This window comes from Calonectris borealis, chromosome 13 (assembly GCF_964195595.1).
Source record: "Calonectris borealis chromosome 13, bCalBor7.hap1.2, whole genome shotgun sequence".
Taxonomy (NCBI): domain Eukaryota; kingdom Metazoa; phylum Chordata; class Aves; order Procellariiformes; family Procellariidae; genus Calonectris; species Calonectris borealis.
In genome coordinates, this window is record NC_134324.1 from 381,887 (window position 1) to 409,249 (window position 27,363).

The 27,363-nt window shown below is 47.5% G+C and overlaps 1 protein-coding gene across 6 annotated transcripts; it reads left to right on the plus strand.

Annotated features, from left to right (window-relative positions):
* Window positions 1–33: 33 nt before the first annotated feature.
* Window positions 34–27,363, plus strand: HEPH (hephaestin). 6 transcript variants are annotated; one of them, XM_075161864.1, is made up of 21 exons: window positions 35–131; window positions 3,842–4,038; window positions 6,334–6,578; window positions 7,303–7,515; window positions 8,092–8,271; window positions 8,688–8,942; window positions 9,533–9,701; window positions 10,914–11,053; window positions 13,471–13,602; window positions 14,204–14,415; window positions 16,085–16,235; window positions 16,548–16,760; window positions 17,563–17,773; window positions 18,045–18,184; window positions 19,084–19,215; window positions 20,208–20,314; window positions 21,076–21,301; window positions 22,792–22,931; window positions 23,302–23,464; window positions 24,642–24,674; window positions 26,263–27,363. In XM_075161864.1, exons 2-21 carry the CDS (start codon window positions 3,875–3,877, stop codon window positions 26,505–26,507), a joined length of 3,471 nt encoding a protein of 1,156 aa, XP_075017965.1. In that variant the 5' UTR covers window positions 35–131; window positions 3,842–3,874; the 3' UTR covers window positions 26,508–27,363. The 6 variants fall into 6 exon arrangements, with proteins under 6 accessions (XP_075017969.1, XP_075017965.1, XP_075017968.1 ...); XM_075161866.1 differs by lacking the exon at window positions 35–131 and adding an exon at window positions 526–679; XM_075161865.1 differs by lacking the exon at window positions 35–131 and adding an exon at window positions 741–1,362.

Genomic DNA, 27,363 nt, shown 5'->3' on the forward strand with positions numbered 1-27,363 from the left:
CGGCGCGCGGCCACGTGACATCACCGGGCGCCTTTAAAGGGGCCGCCCCGCCCGGCCGTGTCCCCAGGGAGGGCTCGTTGGCGGGCGCGGCTGTGGCGCGGGGTCGGGCCGCGTCCCGCCCCGCCCGGCAGGCAGGCAGGCAGGTAGGCAGGCAGGCAGGCAGGCAGGCAGGCGCCCACGTGCCGCACCTGCGGCCGTGCCCCCCGCGTGCCCGGGGCTCGCCGCACCGGCGGGCCAGGCCGCGGGGCACCGAGCCCGGGGCCGGATGGGGCGGGCAGGTGCGCGCCGCGGGCGGCCGTGGTGGGCCGTGTGCGCGGCCAGGCTGCCCACAGCCAGGGCCCGGGACGGGGCTGGGGCGGGGCGCGGCCCGCTGGGGCGGGGCGCGGCCCGCAGGTGCGCGGCGGGGCGGGAGGAGCGGGGAAGCCGCCGACGGGTCCCCGGGGGGTGCGGGGCCCTGCGGGGCGTGCCCGCGGGAGCGGGCGGCGCTGCCGGCCGGTCCGGGGCCGCGCCGGGGCTCGGCCTGCCCGCGGGAGGCGAGGCAGCGCCCCTTTTTACAGCCCAGACTTTGTCCCCTCCGGCGCCCGGGCACCTCCACTCCGCAGGCTCCCGCCGCGGGAGCTGACTCCCGGCTGCCGCTGCCGCCCTTCCAGCAGAGCCCGCGTCCAGCCCTGCTCCGCAAGTAAGGGGTGAAATGGTGTCCTTCATTCGTTTAATACTTTTTTTCCTCTTTCTTGGGCAATGGTTTCGCTGCAGTCGAGTGTCAGGAGAACCCTGCGGTCAGCCTGTCTGCCTTGGGAAAATGGAAGTTGGTTAGCTACCAAATAGACTGAAATCTAATTTTCCGTTCATTCGCAATTCCTGTACTATTAGTGAATCAGCAAAGAAGTCCTGGGAGTGAGGATTCTGCGATAAAGTATCAAGGTTCAGGGGTGAATGTAATACAAAGTTTGGGTTGGGTTTTTTCCTTAATCAAGGCACATATTTCAAAGGAAAAATAACTCTTTTGAAAAGAATTTAAGGTTGTCGGTTTCCTTCACCCTGCACTAGTAGAGTGACTAAATGGTGATTAGTCACTGCAAAGAGAACATGAGAACAGAATCGGTCTAGCCTGCTGAATCTTCATTGAGTGATGTTGTTTTGCTGTTTCCTAACATTGCCACAGAGGTGTGTGCAATGTCACGATCAGCTCCAGCCTGAGGTCCAGGCGGGACTTTTGTGAAGCCTCAGTAAGGCTGTCCCAAAGACTTTGTCCGTGATTTTTTGAATGCGAGAGCAGATTCACAATTTAGATTGCCGTGACTTCTGGTCGAGTCCGATTTATCTGCGAAGTTTACTGATGCTGCAGCGTGGAGCTTTAATGTGGCAAGCAGGGACTCTGCCACGTAGAAATAGTGGGCTGGCGCAGTGCGGATTTGTCTCGGTAGGCAGTTTTCACAACCAGCTTTAAGAGTCGCTGTTCATCCTTGGTATAAAGTCTAAGCTTTGCCCTTTCCTAGGATTTGGTATTGCTTGCAAAAACCATTAACGTGAGAGGACATACACACTGACTCCCCGGGCTCAGCTGCTCCCAGTCTTCGCGGGCGGCCACCCCGCGCGCTGGGCATGCTTTCCCCGGAAAGCTGCTCCTGCGTACTTTGGCCTGTGCTGACAAGAAGGCCACTTCTTCAGCTGAGTCAAAAGCATCCCCTTGCCCTTCCCAGCAGGGTGTGTGCCGACAGGGTGGGAGGTTTCGGGCTGAGGGCTGGTGCCGCCGGCTTTGTCTTTCCTCGTTGCTGTCGCCACTGCGTTTTGCTATTACAGCATGTGTGTGTGAAAGAGCACGGGTACAGCTTTCCGAGCCCTTGCTTTGAAACCTCTCTATCGGCACAGAATGAGTGGGTCAGCGCAGGTATCTCAGCTCCCCGTGAACAGCGCTGGCCACGGGAGCAGCCGTAGCAGGGAATAAGGTCGGTGAGGGTAGTGGACAGCGTGTAGCAGCGGGATTGAGCAGGCGCTCTGCCATCATCCCTGCTCTGCTCGGGCCCCGGGGAAGGGGCTGTTCTGTACCTGAGTTTCTTCAGGTATGTGACCAGGACCTTCTGAAAGGCTTGCTGATGGAGCCGTTGCAGCAGAGCTATGCTGTGTTGATGGCTCAAAACCATCTCAGATTTAGAGAGATCCTGAGAGCCCCCTTCTGAGAAAGGAGGGACGGAAGGTTTTTCCAAGTTGAGAATTGCTTTCTCTCAACTTCTCAATTTAATGACTGTTCGGAATCAGTAATACTTGATTATCGTTAGCTTCTGAGGATAGTACAGCATGTTTGGAAATTCGAAATAGAGGTTTGGAAGGTATCTAGTCCATTGCCATGTACTGGGGTTGAATCCCATATTGAATCCGATGTTGGGTATCGGATATGGTAAGAGATTTCACAGCTTCTCCGGGAAAGCTGTTCTAGTGTGATGCCGTGCTAGCTGAAAGCTGACAGAATATCCAGCTTTGCTGCAAATAAACCTGATATAGTCATGTTGCTATTACCAAAGATGGGGGAGAATAAATAATGACAACTTCTTTATAAAAAAACCTTTCTGTGTTTGACACAGTGTTATGTTTCCATCCCGTTCTTTCTGAAGTTAAAAAAAACTGATTCCTTTAAGGTTTCTTGTTAGGTCACATTTTTCTAATTCTTTTGCTTTCTGTTTCTCTCTGCTGAATGTTTTCCAAGTTGCTGTTATGTGTCTCAAGAGCTGAACATCTGTTTCAGACGGCAGTTTGACTATTGGTTACATCCAGCTTCGTTAATTATATCACTGGATGAGATCTTTCTTAAGCATTTTCATGTAGGTTTTTATTCAGTTTGTCATCCATTTTAACCCTAAGCTATTTTCTTATCCTTTACTGTAATTCTGCTGCCCCATGTTGCATCAGTTTCTCCTTCATACAGGTAGTTCTTTGAATTTGTGTTCACAGAATTGTATTTTGATGATTTCAGACAATTTCTGCAACTTGCCCTGGATCTCTCTTCAGAGTATGTCTGGTGCTTATTCACACCAAGCTTGGTGTCGATTAAAGTTTTATGAGTAAGCTCCTTACTTCGTGATCTAAATCATGGGGAAAATATTTAATGGAACTAGACTAAGCAAAAAGCCTCGTGCAGCCCATTTAAGACGCACTCCCTGGATTACAGAGACCCAGTCTTTAAGAGCAATCTTTAAAGAAGTTAAAATTTAAAATTACTTCATAGTGACTAAATCATACTTCCTCAGGTGGCTTAGTAGAATAGAGAGATCTTGGCAACACTTTAAAAGATAAAGATATTTGCTCAGGATTATTTTCCTGAGCTTTGTATGTGGTCCTGTAAGATGATTTGGGGCATCAGAGGTGGTGAAAAAACAGTCACTTGAAATGCCAGTGCGTGTGGCACTTTCTGTTCAGGACCCCGCTGCCCTAAGAGGACAGTTACGCAGCATATAGGATTTATGGGTGCCTTTTCTGCTAACATAGCGCTCGCTGTGAATCTGTTCGCCTCATCTCCTACTGTGTGAAAGCTTACTGAATTAGCAGTATTTTCTCAACACTATGGAACAAAGCATTTGGAAGAGAACTACAGACAAACAAAAAGGTTAAACTGTTACAAGAGAAGCATGTTTGGTATTGGGGACTGATTAGCAAGGCATAGTCTCCATCCACCTTGTGCATTAATTTTGTTGCAGGAGTGATTTCCTTTTTGGATACTTGAATAATGATCCCAATAGGACTTCTGCCTCATTTCTTCATACCCTCTCAAAATGTCCAGTACCTTCAAACCGTGTGGTCATATTCTACTTCTGTTTCATTACCTTTGTTTTTCTTTTCTCCCAAACAGGTGTGACCTCCAAAAGCGCCTTCACTTCAGGCTATGATGGGATTGTTTTGGTTGTTGCTGCTTTACATCCACATGCTATCACCCACGTTTGCTGGAGGTGTCACCCGAGTCTATTACCTAGGGATCCGCGAGGTGGACTGGAACTATGCTCCTACAGGAAAGAACGTACTCGCTAACCAAAGCATTGCACATAACCTGTATGTTTAGTTCTATAAGAATTTAGTCTGGTACTGGCTTAAAATAGTAATTTTATGAGTAATTTCATGCAAGTATTCTGGGGCATCTAAGCAAGCAAGAGACACGATCTGATAGATGTCTGATCTTTGTGAGCCTAATGTTTGTTTTATTGTAGGAACATGGAAACTGTATCAGTGGGAGAAGGAATGGTCAGTTTAGTGGAGCATCCAGTGACCGGTGCCCGTACGCTACAGGGAAGTACAGACACTCTGTAGTAGGACGGGCTGTGCAAGACTCTGCCCCGGGCTTTCATTTTTCTTAGTTCTGGCTGGTGATCAGCTTGTGTATCCTGAGGCACGATGACTTTTCACCTTGATGTAAATGACTTCACAGAGCCGGCTTGTTTTTGTTTAAATGGAATTTCAAGCTTTAGACTTAATGGAACTTCCTGCATGAAATTTTAGGGCTTGTTTCAAAAATGTTTTGTTTTTGTTGCAAAAGTAAATCTGGAAACGGCAATAATTACTTTGAGTCACTACAAAAACAGGTTTTGGTTTTAGTTTTCAAAACACCAAACCTTTTTCTTTGGTGTTTTGTTGTTGGGGTTTTTTTGTTGCTGTTGGTTTTTTTTTTTGCATAGCTTTCCACAGCTTTTTAAAGGCATTTGTGCTTTTTTTCCCTCCCTCATTTTTTAAGGCAAATTGCCTGTGTTTCTTGACCTGCTCTCAGTCATTTACCCCTCCATAATGTTGGGTTTATGCACATCTTCCAGGAACAGCACAGCAGGAATAGGAGGGGTTCACAGAAAAACATCAAGGTCTGTCAGTTTAGCATGGAAAAGTCTCTGTTCTCTGGAGATGCTGAACAGACTTAAATTAGTTCACAGAAAAGGAAATCCCCCAAAATTCGGGATTAATAAAGATATTATTGCTGACTCCAGCAGTGATAACAAATGCAGTGGTTTTTGTTTGCCTTCTCTCATAATACATGAAGAGAAGGAAATGAAATTCAAGGCCATTAAACTTCAAAGCAATTTAAAAACTGTCCTGTCACTGCAAACAATTAGCTAATGGGACTTATTTGTACAATGATTGCAGAAACCAAATTGCTAGCAATAAGAAAAGGATGTGATATTCATATGAATGATAGAGGTAGTAAAATGCTTGAAGAATTTTTTTTGTTGGGAAGAAATGGACTATGTCAGGGGAAAAAATAGGCAGATCTGCAAAATGAAGTATGAATTATCTGTAAACTCTTTGCTAATAGTGGCTGCAGGGATGACTTCGCAAAGGGATGAGCTCTAGACTGTATAGCTGGAGCCCAGCCTTGACAATTTTGAATGACGAGGGCAATGCTTAATGTTTTGGTCTCAGCTGTTCATCTTCTGGAGATATGCATTAGCGTTCGCATGTATTTCTGGGCTACTGATATACTGCAGGGTGATTGATACTAAGGGGGGAGTGGGGGGAGTAACCTCAGCTCTCATTTAGGCGGGTCCCACTAATACCTGGACCATGATTCATCTCTTATCTGCTAAGAATTAGCCATAAAGAGCAAATATACTCATGAGTTGAACTTTAGTACCTGTATGAGGTTTTAGCCCTACGTGCTGTGTGCATACTTACCTGCCTGACTTGTCTGCCATTCTACAAGTAATTCAGAATCTGTTAAGTAGAAAATCGTCTTTTAGACTGTGATTTTTGGCCAGAGAGCTCAGGAGATTCTCCCCCTGCCCGCCTTGTGATTTAGCTGCAAGTGCCACGAAGGCATTGAAGTGAGTTTCTAAAAGCCCAATGAAGGCTGAAGCAGGCATGAGAAGGGCTTCGGTCTTCCCTGTGTCACCCAGGTGGGATTGTCAAAGAAGCACCATCCTTCCCATTCCTTGTTTGCACTGCACAGTTCAGGGGTGCACTTTGTGCCTGTTTGTGAAGAACGGGGGACGAGGCCGTGGCCATGCACGGCGGCAGGCGTCTGGCCCTGCTTGTGGCTGTGGTCCCAGGCCCACCAGCTGTTAATGTGCTGATGCCCCTGTTGTGTTTCACAGGCTCAGAAAGCAGACAGGTCTAATGGCCAGTGCTGCCTGTTTCTCAAGCAGGCTGCGCTACCCATGTCACAGCAGTCAGAGGTGTGGGACGAGGAAGTTCATGGATGGCTTAGAGCGTGCTAGGGTAGAGCACAGGTGGTCCTCTGTAATGCCAAAGTTTTCGGGCTTACCTGGGAAAGCTGTGTGTCGTCATCACTCTGCTGTGTTATTGACCAGCTGGTTTATATAATGCATGACTCATGGTGCCTTTCCCTTTTTCTGAATTCAACAGCAAGGCCTCAATATTCCTCCAGCCTGGTAAAGACAGGGTGGGAAGCACGTACAAGAAATCTGTCTATAAGCAATACACAGACTCCACGTACACCACTGAGATTCCCAAACCTGCCTGGCTGGGATTCCTTGGGCCCATCATCCGAGCAGAAGTGGGGGATACCATTAAAGTACACCTAAAGAATTTTGCTAGTCGACCGTATACAATCCATCCTCATGGTGTTTTCTACAAAAAGGACTCCGAAGGTAAATGAGCCACTGCCATAAAGGAGGCAGATTTTTCTCACTGGGAACTTAGGAGTATGCACTGAGGAGAGGTGTCTGTAAAGCTACAGACTTGTTTAGCCCAAAGCTTTATTGCTGGAAAGCAACTGCACTTAGGTGTTTAGTGAAGTCACCTGATGCTGAGTTAGCAGGTTCGTGGGTCTGGGAGTAGTTTCCTGACCTAGGCATTACAGTACCCAGCCCAGATTTCTTGCTTTTTAGAAGAACCTCGAAAGCTTGCTAGTGGGAGAGTGGTGCAGAAGGAAGAGAGCTATATGCATTATTTGAAGTGCTGTAGTATGAGTCATGAATGTGATGAGCTTCAGGGAGTTCACAAGAATGGTGAACTATGAGACCAAAGAGCTGCTATTTGAAGCGACCCTAGAGATTGTAGAGAAGCTGACTGTGGTGCATTGCAGAGTTGAAGGCAAAGTAGCAATAGGCAGAATGGGAATCATCTTCCTGACTCTGTGCTGACCCGTTACTGGGCAAGTTGCCTTACAACGGCTCTGTGCCTCAGTTTCTCTTTGAGACAATGATGATTAAACACTATTTTAGCCTTGGGATGGTGAGTCTCGCTTTGAAATCTGCTACCCAAGTATATATGTGCAGCTTTCTACTGAGTGAGAGTGGCTCAGTATAAGGTTACATGTGTGGACATCTCTGCTCTTCTTGAATGGATGCTGTGATTGCTCAATTGTTCTAGGATCCCTGTATCCCGATATGTCCCCCCAGGATCAGAAGAAGGATGATGCTGTTTTCCCAGGTGGGAATTACACCTATACTTGGACTGTCCCTGAAGATCACAGCCCAACTGCTGATGACCCAAACTGCTTGACCTGGATCTACCACTCTCATATTGATGCACCAAAGGACATTGCATCTGGATTAATTGGGCCATTACTTACATGCAAAAAAGGTAAAAACTCCAAGAGAAAGCAGCTGAGGGCTACAGTTTCGTACTGTGAAGATTTTGTGGTGACTTGAACAAGGGTAGGATGAGAAGATAGTCCTGTGGGCAGCTCCCAGCTTCACGGGGGAAATGTAGCGTGACTGGAGAAGACAGTACCTGTGTTCTAGTTGGCTTCTGGTCATTACGTTGTCTTTATCCCTTAGTGGCTGGGCATGTAAGTTTGTAGGCCTCTTGATCTGAGAGAGCTGTTTGAATCCATGTTAAAAGCAGGAATGTTGTCCAAGACCTAGTTTGTCTATTAAAAAAAAATGGGGACTGTTTGATTTCAGTAGGAGTAAGAACACTGGAGCAGTTCAGCCATGCAGTGGTAGAGCTGCTTGGGAGTGAAAAACATATTAGCAGGGATAAATTAGAAGAGTGAGCTTGCTAGTACTCTGCAATGAGCTGTGCTAGGATGGTGGGGAAAGCATCTATCCCTAATTTGTGTGATAAGAGTTACTCTTCTATTGGTGTTTTAATCCCTTGACTGATGTCAGCTTTTCTGCATGGGTGGGTATTCATTCATCTTTTCTTTCACCCTAGGAATACTGACCGGCAGTTCTCAAAGACGCCAGGATGTGGACATTGATTTCTTTCTGATGTTCAGCGTGGTGGATGAGAACCTAAGCTGGTACCTGGATGAGAACATAGCGTCGTTCTGCACAGATCCAGGCTCCATAGACAAAGAAGAGGAGGAATTCCAAGAGAGCAACAAAATGCATGGTCAGTGTCACCTTTGTGAAGCCATTGACTCTGCCCAGACACTCCAGGGGTGTCAGTGCTCTGGTATCTTGAAATGCACTTTTTGCTGTTGTATGCCGGGGTGTGGGTAGAGGGGAGAAGGAAGACAGGAAGCTCTGAGATCATGTGCTAGGTAAACAATACCGCAGGGACACTGCAACAACTCCAGAAAAACGAAGTGTTATTTTGATTTAATCTTTGGCTTGAGTGAGCCTTTGTTAGTTTTTTGGAGATTTTGGGAGCACTCCATTTTAGGAACGAGTTGTGGAGCTGGGCCCTCCAGAACAAGAAGAGGAAGATGAATTCTGGTTAGGTCCATCCTTCAAACATGTCTGTACTGTGACCTGCTGGCAGAAGCTCTTTTCTAATCTCTGATTTTGGCTTGCTTGGTTTTGCAGCTATTAATGGTTATGTGTTTGGGAATCTCCCTGCGGTGACGATGTGTGCTGGGGATTACGTTTCATGGCATCTCTTTGGGATGGGCAATGAAATTGATGTTCATACAGCCTACTTTCACGGAGAAATGCTCAATATTCGAGGCCATAGGACAGATGTGGCCAGCCTCTTCCCAGCCACTTTTGTTACAGCAGACATGATCCCCAGAAACCCTGGGAGATGGCTACTGAGCTGTCAGATCAATGATCACATACAAGGTAAGGCAGAGGTTGGAATATGTCCTGCACTCTGCAGCCTCCCTTTTTTCTCCCAGTGTGTCCTGTGACGTACAGTGTGGTAGGGGACAGTGCCTTGGGCAGCATTCTCACTAAAAAAGTCCCTAGATGAGTGGGGTGATTCCTCGTTTTGTATAAATTGGGGTGGATTGATTATTAATGTGCAGGCCAGCCTTACTGGGGATGACTTGTGCCACTGTATGATGTTCCATGTTGATCAGTGGTGAAGACAAGAAGTTTGGTACAGCTGAAAGCTAAGATGAGGCAGTGCCTTAAGAGCTCTAGTCCCTCTAAGAGGCACTTGCATGGTACATCTGAGGATAGCAGAAGGCTCTATTCGCTCTCTGTCCATACGTCCATAGCATCCAATATCTAAGGTAAGAAGCTCTGCTCACTAACACAGAAAACCCCTTGCTGTGGGAACCACCTAATCACCTTCTCCTGGCCATGTGCCTTCTGGGACAACAGAGGAGGAATGGCCAGTTCGTGGTAGGAGCGTGGGACTGTGTTCATTGCCTGGTCAAACTGGCTGAGAGGGGTTAAGCATGTGTCCTCCACCATGTCTTGGACAGCTGGGATGGGGGCACTCTATGAAGTCCGGCCCTGTTCTCGGCAAGCTCCGGCATCCACCCTGGAAGGGAGAGTTCGGAAATACTACATAGCTGCAAAGGAACTGCAGTGGGACTACGGACCTTCAGGGCTTGACCAAAGCAGTGGGAAACGTCTGAGTGAGGCAGGCAGGTAAGCAAGAGGCTGATGGGCGAGGGCAGTGTTTGGGAGTCTCTGGTCTGTGTTGGTGAGGCTGCTAAGGAAAATGTGGAATTTCTTTCTCATCAAAATACATGCCTGCAATTCACATGGAGTACCCTTCCTGGGAAGGCAGATCACCCCATCTGGAAATGTAGGCTGCTGTAGCTAGACTGTACTGAGAGCAGTACTAGGTTCATAGCCTTCCCCACAGACTCCAGGAGTCCCAGCTTATGTAGGACAAGAGCTGCCACATTTGTCTCTGGGCTTCATTTCTGCTTGCTGTGCCTGACCTAGGAACACATCTGTGTATTTGATTATATTGACTATTAAGAAAGCACATCTTGCAGCAGACACAGGGTGGCAGAGCTACCCTGCAGACATGTTTCAGTGTAGCCTTGCTGCAGCAAGCAATTTCTAGGAAATGAAATGCAGTGACCTCAATGTCAGCCTTCCATCCCACATTTCAGATACTTGTGCTAGCAGTTGGTGAGTAGTTTCCCGTTCAGGCTTTGGCTAACTGAAACAAAGACTTTCCTCCCCCTCCATTCCCTTCACTGGGAAACTGTTGGAGAGGATATACCTCTTTCAGATGGAGAAGTAGAAATGCAGAGCTGTTAATGATTTACCCAAAGCCACGCAGCAACTCTCTTACAGACCTTAGAACTGACAGCTCCTTAGACCTCTGAGCTGGCCTTGTAACTAAGCTGCCTCTCCTGCAAGGCATGTTACGTCTGTCTGTGTGTTTGGAGAGGGTGCTGGTGGAGGAAATAAATCTCTCTTTACAGCTGTGGTGTGAGGGTTTTTTCCAGGTACGATTGCATTTGTCCCCTGGGCTGTCCCCTGGCCTCTGAAGAACTCAGTGTTTTAGCGCTGCCTTTCCAGTTACGGCACTGCAGTTCTGTTCACTGCCCTCCTTTGCTCACCTCGTATAGAGGTGCTGTTCAGACCTGTGCCATTGAACCCGGCTGAGAGGGCTGCGTGCCAGAGGTGCTCCCTGAACACAGCGGGTAGATGAGTCTGTAGGACGGAAAAGGTTCACAGAGACAAGCTGTGCTTGTTCCAAACCAGATATGCTGTCCTTGTCTGAAAAGCTGCTTGATTTGGAGATGCTGCTGGCGTTGCCAGAGGGCTGTGGGGAGGGAGCAGGAGAAGAACAGGACTGATTTTCATAGAAATGACCTGACATTTGCTTTTTGCATTTAGCCCTGCTGAGCAGTTTTTCAAACGTAGCCATTACCGAATTGGAGGAGTCTATTGGAAGGCAAAGTACGTGGAATATACTGATGAGAGCTTCCGTGAGGAAAAGCAGCAATCAGAAGAAGAGAAACACCTTGGGATACTCGGTAGGAATCATCCAGCAACCCAAATCCTCTTTCAGTACCAGTGAGAACGATGCTGATGTCGGGAGTACCAGTCGGCTGTAACTGTCCTGTCGTTTTGTGGTGCAGTCAGTGGCACAGAGGAGGTGTTTCACAGCAGTTACATCTAAGAGCGAGGGGGACAGCCCTAGGATGTGGAATGGTGGAAGAGACAGAATTGCTTTTCTGCCGGGGCAGTCTTCAGAAGTTAGTAGTAAGGGCTGGGGGACACAGTATAGTGTTTGTAACTGGAGCTAAACAGGTCACAGTAATAGCCCCTGGTTATGTGTTTTTGACTGAGCATCTTCAAGGCATGCTACAAACCCCTCTTTCTCGCAGAAAGCTGCTTCTTCAGAGCCCCTGGCTCTGTTATAGCCAGGTAACAGTGAGGGTGGTAAAGAAAGATGGGAAAAGAAAATAGGCAGTCTGCAGGGGCAAATGAATCATGCGTGGAGGCTGTGACGTACGTGGTAGAAGCATATAGGTGTGGTCCCATTTCCTGCATCAGCAGCGACTAATAATCTAGTGACACCAGAAATTAGCAATCCCAGCAGAGGCCACAGAAGGAAGGAGCACATATGCAGTGAAATACAGATTGGGAGGGGGCAAAAAAGAGAGGCAAAAAAGAAGTGTAAGCAGCTGAATAAAAGTTAAATGGTGGAGTTATGCATAGGAGAGATGCAGTGTAACTGTCAGGAACTGACAGTGTCTTGCTGGGCCTTGGGAACCAGGGGAAAAATTGGATTAGCATTACCAGCAACAGCCACATTTCTATAGAAAGACAAGTGACTGAGGGAAAACTTGGATATGACTTTGTAGAAAGAAATTGCAGATATTTTCTACTGGTAAACTAAAACCACTGAAGGACGATGAAGATCACCAGTCAGATAAACAAGTGACATCCGTGGAGGGAGTGACGTGAACTCATTTGAACTGGCTAATTAAAGCCAACTCGATAAAGTGGATGGGATGTCTAGAAGAGATAGGGGGCCATGAGGAACAGGGAGCTGCTGAATGTGATGTGGCGCAGTGCGGACAACCCACGGTGCACGGGCGTGCGCTGGTGGCTTGGGCTGCCTGTTCTTGCCCTGAAGTACACAAAGCTGTGCTGTGGGGAAGGCCGGGTGGTTGGTTGTTAGCGCTGTCGTTTTTCTTCATGGGGCGGTTAGGCACACCGCCTGTGGGCACCTGGCAGTTCCTCACCCTGCCGCTTGCTCCTGCTGCCCTCCATGGTTTCCCTCGCAGCGGCTGGCTGTGGTGCTGCCCAAAGTCCCGTGTGGTTACCAGACGCTGCAGGTAGCCTATCCAGGTCGCTAACCACGCAGCAGGTTGCTTGCTTTTTGTTCTGAGTCTATTGGTTTTATGGCCTACATCAGTTGCCTGAGATGTTTAATGAACTGCGGGGGTGGCGTCTGGGCCATCCGGGGGAGAGTGGTGGGGAAGAGGAGGAGGGAGCCCCATCGGTGGAAGAGTTGCAGTGGGATTGCCCTGTTGTGACAGACCACCGTGCCAATGTGGTCCCTCTGAACCGCAAGGAGCCGTCCAACCCCACGTCTTAATTGATGGAGGGGAGAGGGACACAGCTCCAGGCCTGAGGCGAGCCATCTCACACATCAGGAAGGCGCGTGGTGCATTTACGAAGGGCTCGGCTCGGGGTTCCTCTGAGGAATCGGGGTGTCACCCAAAGGGGATGTTGAGCCCCAAGGCAGCAGTTGCTGGGGCGCAGAGCGGAGCCCGGGGAGGCCGTGGTTACCCGTGGCTTTCAGACGTTCTCTGCTGGGGGACCCGCGCACATGGAGGCACATCGAGATGCGCGCATCGAGGCACGGGTCTCTGCCGGTTTTGCCGGGCAGCAGCCTGGCTTTGCTCATGCCCTGCCGCGGCTGTCGGGAGCGGTCTGTGGACCCGGGGGTCTGGGGGCTGGTGGGGACCGAGGGGCGTGTTAAAGACTCATGGTTTCTTTCTAGCTGGCTGGGGCTGTGGCTCACAGACAGTGGTGGGCTTGGAGCATCTCGCACCTCTCTTTACACGCCAGACCTCAGGCCTGAGGCACCCATCTTGGAAGGCTGAGGGGGCTTTATGTAGGTGGGTGAGGGACAGGGGCCTTTCCCGAGGGCATTTCAGCACATTTGGCCATTTTGTTATTCCGTCTGTGAAGGCCTGAAGCGTCTTCTCTGAGTTCTGCTGCAGACACGAAACGCTTTCAGATAATTCTTGTCAGCTCCTCCTGTCAGGGCTGAACGGCCTTAGGCAGCGCCGATGTGCGGGGGCGTCCACCTTTCTTCTGCATCTGTCTTCTGCTCCCCTCAGCCTGGGTGGAAGGTGGCCCTGGCTTCTTCGGTTTGCCTGCTCACCCGGGGAGTTGCTCCGTTGCTGACATGCTCTCTCTGCTATTTGTGTAGGTCCAGTGATCAAAGCTGAAGTTGGAGACACCATCCTGGTGACATTTGTTAACAAAGCCTCCTGGCCTTTCAGCATCCAGCCTCATGGAGTGTCCTATGGGAAGGCGTGGGAAGGGATGTGGTACCATGATGGTTTGTGGCTCCCTTTTCTCGAGTAATTCAATAGCAATGCTGGTGGTGGAGCTCCACAGCTCCTCTGTGCTGGGGAGTTTCTGCAGCTGGGAAGGACTAGGTGTGCTCAGGAACTGGGTGGAAGCCAGCCTGGTCCTCTGAGCCTGCCTGAGGCCTCGCTGAAGGAGACTTTCCACTGAACTGGTGCCCAGGGAGGGTGCCAGAGAGAGTGTGGTTCCAGAGGTGCTATTTTCAGATGAAAATTGTAAACCAAAGGTCTGACCATTTCTAGCTGTTTGAGACCCTGTGAGCAGAGGAATGTTCCCAGTGCACTCCAGTTTAGATAACCACGTGCTTCCAACATGCATCTCCCCAGATGCAGCGGGATCTGCTTTGTTATTTCCCGTCACCATGCCCGTCTCTGCCATGGCACCAGTGGGAATTTACGTGGTACTGAGAGCAGCTCCCTGTGTGCCTTAAACACACCCACACCACACCTCAGATGCCGGGTATTTTAGTGACATGAATGAAGCAAAGCCCAGTAGGAATGTAGCCGGAGAGAAGATGTAACCAAGTTTGTAGAGGGACCTTGGGAATAACCATGCCAATCTCTGTTTTAAAGGTCTGTCCCAGAATGGGGTTTCTGTTGCGCCGCTGCACAACTTCACGTACCGCTGGACTGTGCCGAAGCACGTTGGGCCCACGTCCGGCGACCCTCCCTGCCTGACCTGGATGTACAGCTCTGCTGCGAATCCCATCAAAGACCCCAGTTCAGGTTTAGTAGGGCCTCTGGTCATCTGCAAGCCGGGCACTTTGGATGACAACAACAAGCAGGTAAAAGGAGTTTTCCTGCCATGCTCGTACCGGGTTCTTTGTTTTCTTTGAGAAAGAAGCATCAGCAAAGCATTAGGGAACATAATAAAAACAAACGTACGATAGTGTAAGTCCAGGGGAGTCGAAGCAAAGCCACGAGGCAGGTTAACATGGGGACAGCGGGTGCCCAGGTCTCCGGTCAGAATGGCTAGCGTTCTGGGCTCCCGAGGCTGCCCTTGAAACGACTTCTGAGCTCTGCTTGAGAACTCATGGACAAACTTGGCTGAACAAGCGTACCTTGGCTGTGACTTTATAGGTAACTTTTGTCCCAAGACTTGCGTAGCAGGCTGCTTTCAGAGGCATGTGGAATATTCATTGCAGTCTCAGAAACATTGAAAAGACATTTTCACTTACAGGTGGTTTGTTTAAATGATATAACACTTTGAGGTTTGGGTGAACTGCGTTTCTTCTGCAAGATCAGTTCATTTTCAAGCAGAGCGGACTACAAAAAAGCGTGTGAAAATCCATGTCAATCTTTGTTTTTGGTGAAAGAGAGGTGAAATCTGAAGGGCGACCAGCACTCAGTCTTGGTATTTCACTCAGGGAAAGTCTAGGGAAAGCATTAAATTAATATATTGGGGAAGCGCAAGACAGATTAGCAGAGCCTTATTGTGGAAAACAGTAGGCGGCAGAAAAGCAACCTAGTGCCATCCTGCCTACCTTGCGGTGTAGATGAGGGAGAGGCTGGCGAGTCTGAAAACAGCTGCCGCCAGAGCCTCCCTAGAGGCGTGTGCTTTGTCTGCTTTCAGTGGTGGCACGATGTGGCTGGATTAGGAGCGCAGAAGAGATCAGCGTGTTGCACAGGGTGGAGATGTGAATCTTCTGAGCAGAGAGGATCATAAATATATACAGCACAGTATGTGAAGGAGTTGTGATAATGATAAAACATTTGCAGGTATTGAAAGGGTGTAAACAAACCGGACCTTTTTGGAAAGGTAGGACAGGGAAAAATCACCTGGGGCAGCAATTCTGGCTCCACAATCTTAGGCAACCTTTAATGAATGCTTAATTGGGAAAGGTGCATGGCCACTCCTCATGCACCCGTGTGCCGCAGACTGGGAGTCGCTTAGCCCTCTCTGCAGGGTGTTTTCCTGGGTCCAGCTGAGGAAGCTGATACCAGAATGAGAATCTGGTCAACAATGGGGATGTTCGTCTAGTGGGGAAACACACCATGCTTTGGAATGCATTTCTTAGGAGAATTAACATTTTCAGGGATTTAGGGTAATAAAAAAATCCCCAATCCAGGCCTGTGGTAGGAGAAAGGAGGGGTGGAACGTAGTCATCCGCCTGCCTGATGGGCTGGGCTCTGATCTCAGGTCTGATTTGGACAGGCGGTGAAACCTACACCTAAATGTAGGGATGGTGGCGGAAGGAGGCAATGACTTCATATCCTTGGCTGAATTTTGATCACTTTATTCATGTGAAATATCATGGGAAATCCACAAGTGGTGCCTCTCGTGGAACAAAAGAGGAACATTCAATATGAGTAAAGGGACAGAGGCCTGGCCCTCAACGAGCCAAGTTTTAAGATAAAGGGGGATATGAGATCCAGGCCAAACAGCTTTAACTGTAAGGATAGTTAATAGGTGCGTGTTAAAAATTAACAGCCATCGTTATGATTATATCTTAGAAAGGGATCGACAAAGAATTTTACCTTCTCTTCAGCGTGTTTGATGAGAACCTCAGCTGGTATTTAAATGCAAACATAAAGTACTATTTGAGGATGGAAGAGACTTCTGTGAAAAAGGATGATGGCTTTGAGGAATCAAACAGGATGCATGGTATGGCCTGATGCTGTTCTGCGTGCAGCGGGAATGAACCTGCAAAACGTGGGGCGGTGCTCACCTAAAGACTGAGCTGGGACGCTGGAGTGGCTGTGTTGCGTTGGCCTGAAGTCAAGTGAGCCTAGAGGCAGCGGGTGGGACATGGGACAAGGAGCACAGTCTCAGGAAGCGTGTCCTGAGCGTATTCAGGGGTGAATTACAAGCAAGGTACACTTCCACTGGCAGGCCTGCCCTGTCAAAGTGTATGCGCAAAATCAATCTCTTGGCTGATATCTGCCTGCAGAGAGTTAAATGTTTTCTCCTTTGCAGCCATCAATGGACTTATGTTTGGTAACTTACCTGGGCTGAATGTGTGTGAAGGAGACAGTGTGTCCTGGCACCTTCTGGGCTTGGGCAGTGAAGCAGATGTACATGGAGCTGTGTTTCAGGGAAACACCCTGCAGGTGAATGGGATGCGGAAAGATTCAACCAATCTGTTCCCCCACACATTTGCTACTGCCTTCATGCAACCTGATAACAAGGGTAAGTGCCTGCACATCTAACTTAGCAGCAGGAAAAGTCTCCCGTTGTAGTAGCCACATCATCCTGTGGCTGATTCTTTAGCACAGTGTAAACGCTTACAGGGTGAGCTGTGCTTTAGATCCTGTTTGGTCCCGCTTAGGAGGCCATAACTCCTGTCTTTGCATCTGATTCTGGAGAACAGGAGATACAGGATCTCGTCCCATATTGTCTCAGACTGATTCTCTAGGCTGCCACTTCCTATTAAATATTTGTAGTAACAGCTCCAATGGACATTGCTGCCTGTGACCCACAGAAACATGCAAACATGTCTTTCAGAGTAAAGAAGCAGACAGTTACCAGAGCTTAACTCCCCTGTCCGTGGCTTGCAGACATTCATGTTTATGACAAACCCCAGTCTTCCCAGTCTGTGGGATAAGCACGCAATACCGTGTCTCATTCACACAATGTGATGGCCTCAGCTGCTGGTTGTCTCCTCCCCTTTGGCATTTGTAGGCTAGATCTTTTACTTAACCAGCGTCTCAGCAGTGGTAGCACAGTTATGCCACTTCATTGGTTTCTTCACATCTAATAAGCTGGTTATTGTGTAAGAGAGCCTCCTGAGGTGATTTTTATTTAGGACTTTGTTGTGCCGTTTCTGCTTGGTTTCTCTAACAACCTCTTTTAGTATCGGCCTGTGGCAAGCAAGCTCCCTAAACAAACACACATACCGATGTCAGCCACGTCACAAGCTCTGCGTGGGAAGCAGCTGTTTCCTGGGATTTTTAAAAGTAGCTGATTTCCTTGTTCATGCTGCCTCCCCCAGGGACTTTTGAGATCTACTGCCAGACGAGCAATCACTACCAGGCTGGGATGAGGGAACGCTACTCCGTTTCTAAGTGTGGAGAAAGGGATCCTGCTCCTGCCCTTCAGTACAAGGGGGTACGGACATATTACATCGTGGCAGAGGAGGTGGTGTGGGACTACGCGCCTGACCGAAGCTGGGAGAGGGAACGGCACAACCATTCTGTGGAGAGGTAGAGCCCTTCTTCTGGGGAAGCCTTTGCAAAGTTTCCCAGTAGACCTTGGTGAAGCTTGTTAGATATTGGCCATCTTGTGACACGGAGTGAATGCCACTGCTGGTGGTGCTGCTGATGGGAGCCGCAGCCCCCCGCGTCATTGCGCCCACCTTTGCAGCCAAAGCAGGTCTCTGGGAAACCCGTTCAACTAGTGAACCCCCGGCCACAAGTTAGCTGTTTATTCCCTGTGAGCTTTTGGGTATCTCAGCAGTCATTCTGCTTTTCTCAGCTACGCCAATGTATTTTTGAGCAACGAGAACGGCCTGCTCGGCTCCAGGTACAAGAAAGCAGTTTACAGGGAGTACACCGATGGGACTTTCCAGACTCCCAAGGCCAGGATAAATGGTGATGAACACCTAGGGATACTAGGTAAGGATATGTGCAGAGGGTACATCTTCCACTCACACAGCGATGGGACTTGGACTCTAGAGCTTCAGTGGCTAAGGGTTGTAATCTGAAGGCTTCCTAGATATTTAGGCATCTGCTGTGTATGCAAGTGAGGAGAAATTCAGACTGTCTCCTATCCAGGTCTGCCAGCTTTGGAGAAAAGAGAGTCCTGAACACAGCTTGTAGTAGAGAAGACTGGGTTCTCGTGCTTGCCTTTGCGACAACTTTCTTTCATGTTTCAGGCAAAGTATTTTTCACGCCTGCATTCCTCTGACTGTAGAACAGAAATAACTGCTGACTTCTAGGGAGCAGTCTGAGAGGTGTAGGTGAAGATCTGTAGCTGTGAGAGAAATGCTTCTGGGGCAAGAGCAGGCAGGCCTTGGGAAGTGGAGGAGCACATTACAATGTCCGATGGAAGTCTGTGGAGACAGTTCTGGGTTATGAGCCCAGGACTAAAGTGGTGCCCGAGCAGCAAGGCTGAGGCAGTATATGCTGTTCAAAATAGGCTGCAGCTCTGATTTGTAACACACTCAGGCCAAATTGAATATTACCACATTTTTTGAAACCAGCAGCAAGGCATGATCAAGACGCTGTGAAATGTAGCATAGCAGTATTCAGAAATCAAGCCTTAGTTGTACTGGGCACAGTTAAAATGCTTAACAACCTTCATTTCCCTCATTGTGAAACAGTCTGGTTTTCTAAGACTTACTTGAATTGGGACTGGCCTCCAGTTCCCTTTTTGCGAGGTAGAGATAAGGTAGAGAAGAGGGAGGGGAACATCAAAATATTATAAGGTAATGTGTCTGGGGAGAAGATGATGAGAGAGGTGGAGATATGTGACAGTTTTTGCTATTCTCAGAGTACATTCTTCCTATCTCAAGGTCCTTTTCTGTGGGCAGAAGTGGGAGATATTCTCAACATCGTGTTTAAGAACAATGCCACGCGACCCTACTCCATTCATGCACACGGGGTGCTGGAAAGGGAGACAGGACGGCCGCAAGTAGCAAACCCTGGTGAGTCACTGTGGTCTCCAGCTGTCTTCCCGTATGGGCTTATGAGGCTAATTTTAGCCTATAGCTTCCTTAAGTAGGCTTAGATGTACTTATTTTTTATGGTAGAGAACTGGAACTGAACAAGAACTGGTCTTCCAGGTTCACCGCGGTTTTAGTGATATCACTTGTGTGGGAATGGCAGCCCTGGGAGTTCATGTTCTGCTCTGACTTCTGGGTTCAGCATAGCACAAACTTTTCTGTGTGCAGCCTTATGCCCCCCCCACTGAGGGTGGTCTGTCTGTAGGAAGGAGAAAGATGATGGCAGTTCACAGCTCAGTCAGTCCTTGGTAGCCCTGGGCTGACGGCCCATGATGGGGGAAGCCTGCCCCTCTTCTTTGGGACCTATACTTTTTGTGATGTGCACAGTAGTATGAAAATAGTATGAAATAGGAGAAATGCACAATTGCTTGCCAGGACGCTGACTGAAATCACCGGTTTGTTTCACGGTCCAGATGCCGATTTGTATAATTTTGGGTCCCCCTCAAGTTGCGCAGGCTGTCTAAGCAACAAACAGGTTTTCAGACAGGCCCTGTCTTTCTGAAATGTATTGCTAATATGCAAAATAGTAATTTTAAAAATGAATTAGAATGAGCATCGTAAATATACTTCAAAGAGATGAAAGATCATCTCAAGCTCCATCTGCAGGGAAGAGAGGTGGAGTTTCCTTGGCCAGGTCCGGTCTCAAAGGCAGCAGATCAAACAGTTGTGCTGATACCAGATAGTATCAGTAGTTGTGGGTGCATCCTGTGACCCTTCTGCTTTGCTTGTGAGAGGGGAGCTTCCATCCTGCTTTTCATTGTTTGGGGAAGGAAGATGCAATGTCCAACAAAATCAGAATTGAACTTGCGCTTTGGAGACAGGATCTTCTTGTTTTGTTTTTCTTTGCATGCTGATCAGCAAACTGGCGAGTGAGTGTATCACACTGGTGTGAATGGTGCTTCTCTGTCACTCAGGCGACATTGTGACATACCGATGGGAAGTTCCCGAGAGATCTGGTCCAGGGCCAAATGATTCAGCCTGTGTTCCTTGGATCTACTACTCCATGGTGGACGCAGTAAAGGTAAAATAGAAGCTAGAACCAGAAAAGCCCAGTTAGACCAATTTTTCACCCTCTCTAGAGAACAATGTGAGCTGGATACAGTTTGGAGGTTGGCTCAGCCGAGAGGTAGAAACACCACCTGGTGACATGTCCAGTGCTCTCCTGGGAGAGGAAATCCTCCAAATTTGTCCTGATGTTTGTCCTTATTTTTTCCTAACACAAACCTTCATAAAACAATTCCACTGTCTCCTTGACGCTAACCTTCCTTCAGTTATTTGCATGATATGAGAACATCTCCCAGTAAGTCATGGTTTCTGTTAGTGAGAGCCATAGGGCTAGTCAAGAAAGACAGAAATTGTCCAAAATTAGGCCCCGTGGATAAGGCAGGAACATTTGAGCAGTGCTAGGATCAATTGTCATAGCACTGATTTCACAGCGAAACAACCTGGAGGATCCTGCAATAAACAATCACATTCAACCCAGAGATCATTGCCTTTTTATCTCAAGTTGCAGATGGTTTTGCAGCCACAGAGTGGAGAATATTTTGATACCATTCATATTTATGACTTCTGGATTTGCATTCATAAGAGCACGTATAGTCTCTGTTCTTGTGCTTTGATAGTTGATTTTCACCAATGAGAGTACTTAGACAGTAGCACCGTTTGTTTTAAGTGGGGTGATGCAGGGAACAGAAAATATGCTTGCTGCAAGGCAAAGAACTGCATACAAAAGAGGGTGAGAAGATCCTTGCCTCAGAGTTTTTCCTCCTTCATTCTGATTAGGATATGTACAGCGGTCTGATTGGACCCCTGAAGATCTGCCGGAGAGGGACACTGCAGTCTGATGGGTTCAGGAAGGATGTAAAGAGGGAGTTTGCTCTACTGTTCCTGGTTTTTGATGAAAATCAGTCCTGGTACTTGGAGGAGAATGTGGAACGTTACAGTAAAGGAAATCACAAGGATATCAACCTGCTGGATGACAAATTTGTGGAAAGCAACAAAATGCATGGTAATGCCTATTAGGCACCTGAGCACTCATTACTATCTATGCAAAGTTGATGTTGACTCTGCGATCTCTATAAGTAGTCGCCACCCAAAAAACAAGAGCCTGATTCCTAGCAAATGCCCTCATCCTGTTATGTTGTCAGTGGCATGAACACAGTTAAACTGTCTGTTGTTCTCAATATTGCAGCATACATACGGCACAAATCTTTGATCTACGGTGAAGGCTAATCGTTATGGCTGTCCCTGTCAGGAGGAGTAGCAAGATATGGGTCAGAGAGGTTAATTTCTCATGTGTCCGAGTGACTTGGGACAGGAAATAAAATCAAATGTGAAATTACCATGTCAGACTAGTTTCATTCTCTTTATCTCAGGACCATTAGAATATGTTAGATTTCAAATTAATTGACCGAGCTATGTGGCTGCAATATATGGCTCCGTTGTTTTAGCTGATTACCAAAAAGCTATTTCTACCATAGTAGGGTGGACACATTTTTCTAAATTAACATGTTATTTATGGTAGTTTTTCTCCATATTATATCTGGATCTATCTAAAGTATTCTCAGCAAAACAAGTCCCTTGGCAGTTGTGGAGACAAAAACAGTGAAGAGTTGTGTTATGTGTACTATCGTTACTTATCATTACCACGGGTTTTGTACAGGTGACGTAAAGAATCTGCAAATATATATGTCCATTGTTATAATTGTTAACCCAATGTTATAGCTAGCAAAACCAACACACTGAATTCGGATGCTTGTTTTGGGCTACCGAAAGTGCCTATGGCAGATCTGAGAGTAAAACACTGGTGTTTCTGCCCTCAGATCATGTCTCTTTCTGTCTTATTCCCTCCGTTGTCATCTGAGCATGAAAGTTTCCACGTGTGTGCCATCGCATTCAGCTCACTCACTGTTTCGGTTCCTTTCCTGCATTTGTACTCAAAGCAGTATTCCTTCTTGCTGTGCTAGTTATGAAATAAAGTCCTACCATGTAGCGATTTTACAAGTGACCAGCATGTAATGTGTACAGCCAGCATGACACTTTTACAGTGACAGAGTTGCCTTTGGCAGGATTTACCTGTTTTCATTGTTCAGCAAGTGAACTGTTCAGAGATTTATGTGTGTATAGATATATACATATTTCCCTATCATTGGGCTAAGAAAGCCATTTTTACTTGACTTCTAGAAACAACCATCAGCTGGCTGACTGCAGGTTTTCAGCAAGAGGTAGTTTTTGAGATTTATTTGAGCTGAGCTACAGCATGGCCTTGGATGCAAGTCACTTTACTTTTCCGATCTGTAACAGAGTAGATAAGTAGTTGAGCTGGAGAGAGACTGCCAAACTTTTGGGGGACTGTCATATGAAAGACACTAACTGCTGATGCACTGAGCTTTGTAGCATCTAACTTGCCCTGCATGTTCTTCCCCTGAGATGGTTCAGCATCTTTACCATTTCAGTAACAGCCTTTTCTACTCTTTCTGTATGTTATTTACTGCACAGCAATCAATGGGAGGCTCTATGCGAACTTGCCTGGGCTGACCATGTTCCAGGGAGAGTGGGTGAACTGGTACTTGCTGGGAATGGGTCAGGAGATTGATGTCCACACAGTCCATTTTCATGCCGAGACCTTCATATACAAGGTAAGAATATCCTGCTGATGATAATGCAGAGACTGATCACTGATGTCATCACTTTTGCTTGACTCTGGATTTGAACTTTGTGAATGACTTCATAGCAACTTCACGCAACTAAGAAAGGGATGTGATTTTTACTGACTCACTGAGCCCGTGTATTGTGTTGATATGTCTAGCTTAACCCTTCTTAGGATTAGGCATTACCAGATTGTGTTTGCTTTCCCAGCTACAGCCCTGGAGCTGCTCTTTGAAATCTTTTTTTGAGCTTTTAAAAACTGTAATAGCACTGAAGCGGTCTCAGTGACACTGACAGAATTTTCTTTCTGAAAAGATGCACAGAGCACTGCGTGCTAACAGCCTCCCTTCCCTCTGACAGAATGGCAAAAGCTACAGAGCAGATGTTGTGGATCTGTTCCCTGGGACCTTTGAAATGGTGGAGATGTTGGTTGGGAACCCTGGGACGTGGCTGCTTCACTGTCATGTGTCTGATCATATTCATGCTGGTATGGAGATACTCTTCACAGTCTTGCCCAGACCAGGTAGGGAGCTATCGCTGATGGTTACCGTAGAACATATAGCAGCGCTTTCTACTACTGCTGCTAAATTCTGAGTGTTTGCATCACACTTACAATTCTCTTACATACCTTGAACAGCCAGTTAATTGAGCACATAGTTACTTAAGTACTATTAATTTAAGATGTTCCCTTTGAATATAGTAATACCTGCAGCTGGAATTAATAACAAATTGGTTTCTGGGGTTTACATTGCCTACATTATTAGGAGTTTTATTTTAGCTTGTGTCTGAGAAGCAATGTTCAGCCATCAGCTAATAATTGTTCTTACTAAGAATATTACCTGTAATCTAAATGCACATCCGAAGGCTTCTCATTTCACCAGGAAACCCTGGAAGGTGCTCAGAGGTGAGTGACAGTCTGTACTGAGTTTGGCTGCGATGGAGTTAATTTTCTTCATGGCAGCCTATATGATGCTGTGTTTTAGATTTGTTACCAAAACAGAGTTACTGACACACCAGTGGTTAAGCTATTGCTGAACAGTGCTTACACAGTGTCAAGGTCTTCTCTGTTTCTCACTCAGTAAGTTGGGGTGGGCAAGAGGCAGGGAAGGGACACAGCTGGGACAGCTGACCCAAATTGACCAAGGGATATTCCAGCCATGTAACATCACGCTCAGCAATAAAAATGGGGGGGAGTTTTTCCAAAGTAGCCATTGTTCAGGGACAGGCTGGGCATTGGTCTGCTGGTGGGGAGCAATTGCTTTTGCATCACTTGAGTTTTTTTGGTTTTGTTTTGGTTTTTTTTTTTCCCCCCTTCACTTATTAAATTGTCTTTATCTCAACCCACAAGTTTTTTTTTTTCGCTTTTGTGCTTCCGATTCCCTCCCCCATCCCACTGGGGGGTGAGCGAGCAACCCTGCCAGCCGGGGTCAGCCCACCACATGCTCAGAGACTTCGATTGTGCTTTTCTTTCAAAGGCTTAAAGGGTTGTGCAGCAGGAGTGGGTCTGCTCGTGAAGCAGATAATACAAAAACACTCTTGGTGTGATGCGGAGAGGGAAAACATCGACAGGAGAAAAGAAAACCTGCAAGCCCTGGAAAACCATGCTGCCTCTGGATCTGATCCTTGCCAAACATGCTGTGTTCTGGACTTTCTACCTGTTCAGCCCAACACTTTCTCACCCTCTTTTTGTTTCCTTTCAGAGCCAGAGCTTGAAGTCATAAACTACAGTGCAGGTACGGTGTATGTTGCACTGCTAAATGCTGTCCGGGTGTGGGAGGCGGAGGAGGAGGAGAGGTCTCTGATCAGTACAGAGATCTAGATCTGTACGAGGAGAAGGGAGGAGCACGAACACCACTTACAGCCTCTCCCCTGTCAGGCTGGCCAGCGTGTTAGTCTGAGGCCTGGCTGCCAGAGGGTAACAGGGAGGGTTCCATGTTAGTTTGTTTATCTGTCCTCCAAATGTCTGTGCTCTGATGATAAAAATAAGGAAGTTGGGCTTGTTAGGCTTGTTTGACCATGTTAGGTGAAAAAGTTCAGTGGCCTCGCATCCTGTTCTACTTGCTATGTATGGATTCATCTTCAGAGGAGAGTGCAAGCTTAGAAACTGGTGGAGATTCAGAGGATTTTAAAGGAGGGTGTTGCAAAGGAGATGGTTTTTCTTACCCCTTTCAATCAAAACCCAAGTCCCTTCTTGGACTGTCAATGACTATGTGGTTTAGGGAATTTTCACATTTGCCATTACTTGCCGAAGGGACTGAGTCAGCATGCAGACAAGCACATCTGCCTTGTAGTCTGTTCTTTCCTCAAGAAAAGAGCCTAAGCACGTGCCCTGGGTCTTTCAGGTATTTTAGAGAACAGATGTGAGAAGACATTTGGTTGAGCAGCACCAGGGAGAAGGGGAGTAGTAGATAAGATCCCTTTAAAATTTTCTGGGCTAAAAGTCTGAATAGTTTACGGTGGTGGCTTATTTCCCTGATTTTTCGTCTTTCGCCACAACTCCGTTTTTCAGCTGCTGTGAATAAATCCGGCTGGGCTGATTTCAGAGCCAGCTCAGACCAGCTGAAAATACAGCCATCGACCTACAGCTCTTCAGTCTTTCTCTACTGATACTTCAGTCATTTGCTTCTCAACAATGTTTTCCTCCCTCAAAATGGGTGTAAAGAGCAGTAGGAAATGTCAGAGCAGGAGTGACAATATTAAGTAATTTGGTTTTATACCATACTCAGGCATCAGCCTGTGTATGCTCACCAGGCAAAAACCTTGATCAACAGTTGTTACCTGTGCAAATAGCCACTTTTCTCAAAAGGTCGCTGCTGCCTCTGCGTGGAAGCATAAGAGAGCTCAGGATCCTAAGTGACTCGCCACCGGCATGCCTGAGCAAGCGCACTCTGAAAAGCGGTGGTTAGGACAACAGCCATGTGCATGGGGAGCTTGGAGCAGGGTGGGGAACTCGCCGCAGCCCCGGTCCGGATGCACGTTCTCATCTCCATTCTCCTGTTCCTAGCCGAGCCACTGACCCCACACACAACCTCAGATCACGCCCCTCGTGTGTGGGGACAGCAGTGGTTAGCTGACTGGGCTGACTAGCTGTGAGACACGGTGAGGTCCTGGGGTGGAGTGCATTAGGGAAAGAACCATTCATTCTCAAATTTCTGTATGACCCCAGGGATGAGAGTCTGTTAGATGGATGGCAACTGGGTCTCCTTTGACTTGCTTTGATTGCGTTGGGTCTTTCTTCTGCTCCTTTTTTGTATTTCTTGGAACCTTTCAGATGTGGTATTTCTGGCTCTCATTGGAACTATCTTTTTGTTTGTCTCTCAGAGTTGCCACCTGAGGATAAGGATGAGTCCCAGAAGATCATGCTTTTTGGAGCTAAGTTGGCTCAAGGGCAGATAGAGGCCACAGTCATCACTCTAGCCATTGCAGGAATGGTGCTCTTCCTGGTCACCTGCTTCCTCCTGGGAGTGGTCATCTATCTCGAGAGACAAAAGAGGTTGAGACGCAATCGGAGGTCCATCCTGGATGACGGATTCAAACTCATGTCTAAAAAGAATTCGGGGCTATAAAAGCCACGTACAAACTTCGGGCTGCTGCTTGGAGTAGAGGCTGGATCGTTGTCCACAGCAAAGATTTTGGGGCATCATTTCAATTGTACACTGTACTTCGAGAATCTAAGGAGGGAAAGCTGGAGCCCTGACCTCTTCATATATCCTCCTCAGCACTCTGTAAAGAAGTGTCCAGGAGAGATCCAAGGACCCTTTGAACTGACTGAAGACAAGAGTAAAAAGGTCCTTTTAAAATACTCCTCTTCCCCAAGAAAGAGAGGAGACATTTCCCCTATTTTCTTCTCTCCAGAACAACTCCACTTGGTCTTTCTCAGCAGACTGTCTTAGGCCAGATTCCAGTCTTGCTCCATTGTCAGAGCTGAGTTGGGAATTGTCTCCCAAGAAACTGTGAGCCTTTAAAGTAATTAATCTGAAGGGGGAAGATAATCTTTTCATTTTTGTGAATCAATTAAGAATAGAGAAGAGAAAATGTTAATTTAGATTTGGATTGCTGTTTTTGATGAGTAATTGGACAGATGCAAATTCAGGGCAGTACATGTCACGGCATGAGAGCGCTCCGTCAAGGACCATGACAACAGTTGTGCTTCACCATCAGCCTTGCTGTGACACATCCTTCTGCTCTCGGCACCCCAGGCAATGTGCTTTGATATCGGGCATCCTGTGTCCTGTGCTGGGAGAAGAAGCTTTTCCAAGTGCTGCAGAGTGTTCTGGTGACTTCCCTGCATTGCAGTTCTGTCGGTCTGTGCGAAGGGCTGTACCTCAGCACCTGTGCAGCTCCTTGAGCAACAGGGTCAAGGATGCTGTGATGTTCTGTGTGGTTTGCTCTCTTTCTTTCAAATACATTTTATTGAAGTTA

Excerpts from the sequence above, each read along its gene's own strand:
- HEPH (XM_075161864.1), top strand. The coding sequence starts at position 3,875 with ATGATGGGATTGTTTTGGTTGTTGCTGCTTTACATCCACATGCTATCA. Across the intron at positions 8,272-8,687 it reads AGAGAGCAACAAAATGCATG|CTATTAATGGTTATGTGTTT; the intron begins GTCAGTGTCACC and ends TTGGTTTTGCAG. Across the intron at positions 14,416-16,084 it reads TGGATGACAACAACAAGCAG|AAAGGGATCGACAAAGAATT; the intron begins GTAAAAGGAGTT and ends ATTATATCTTAG.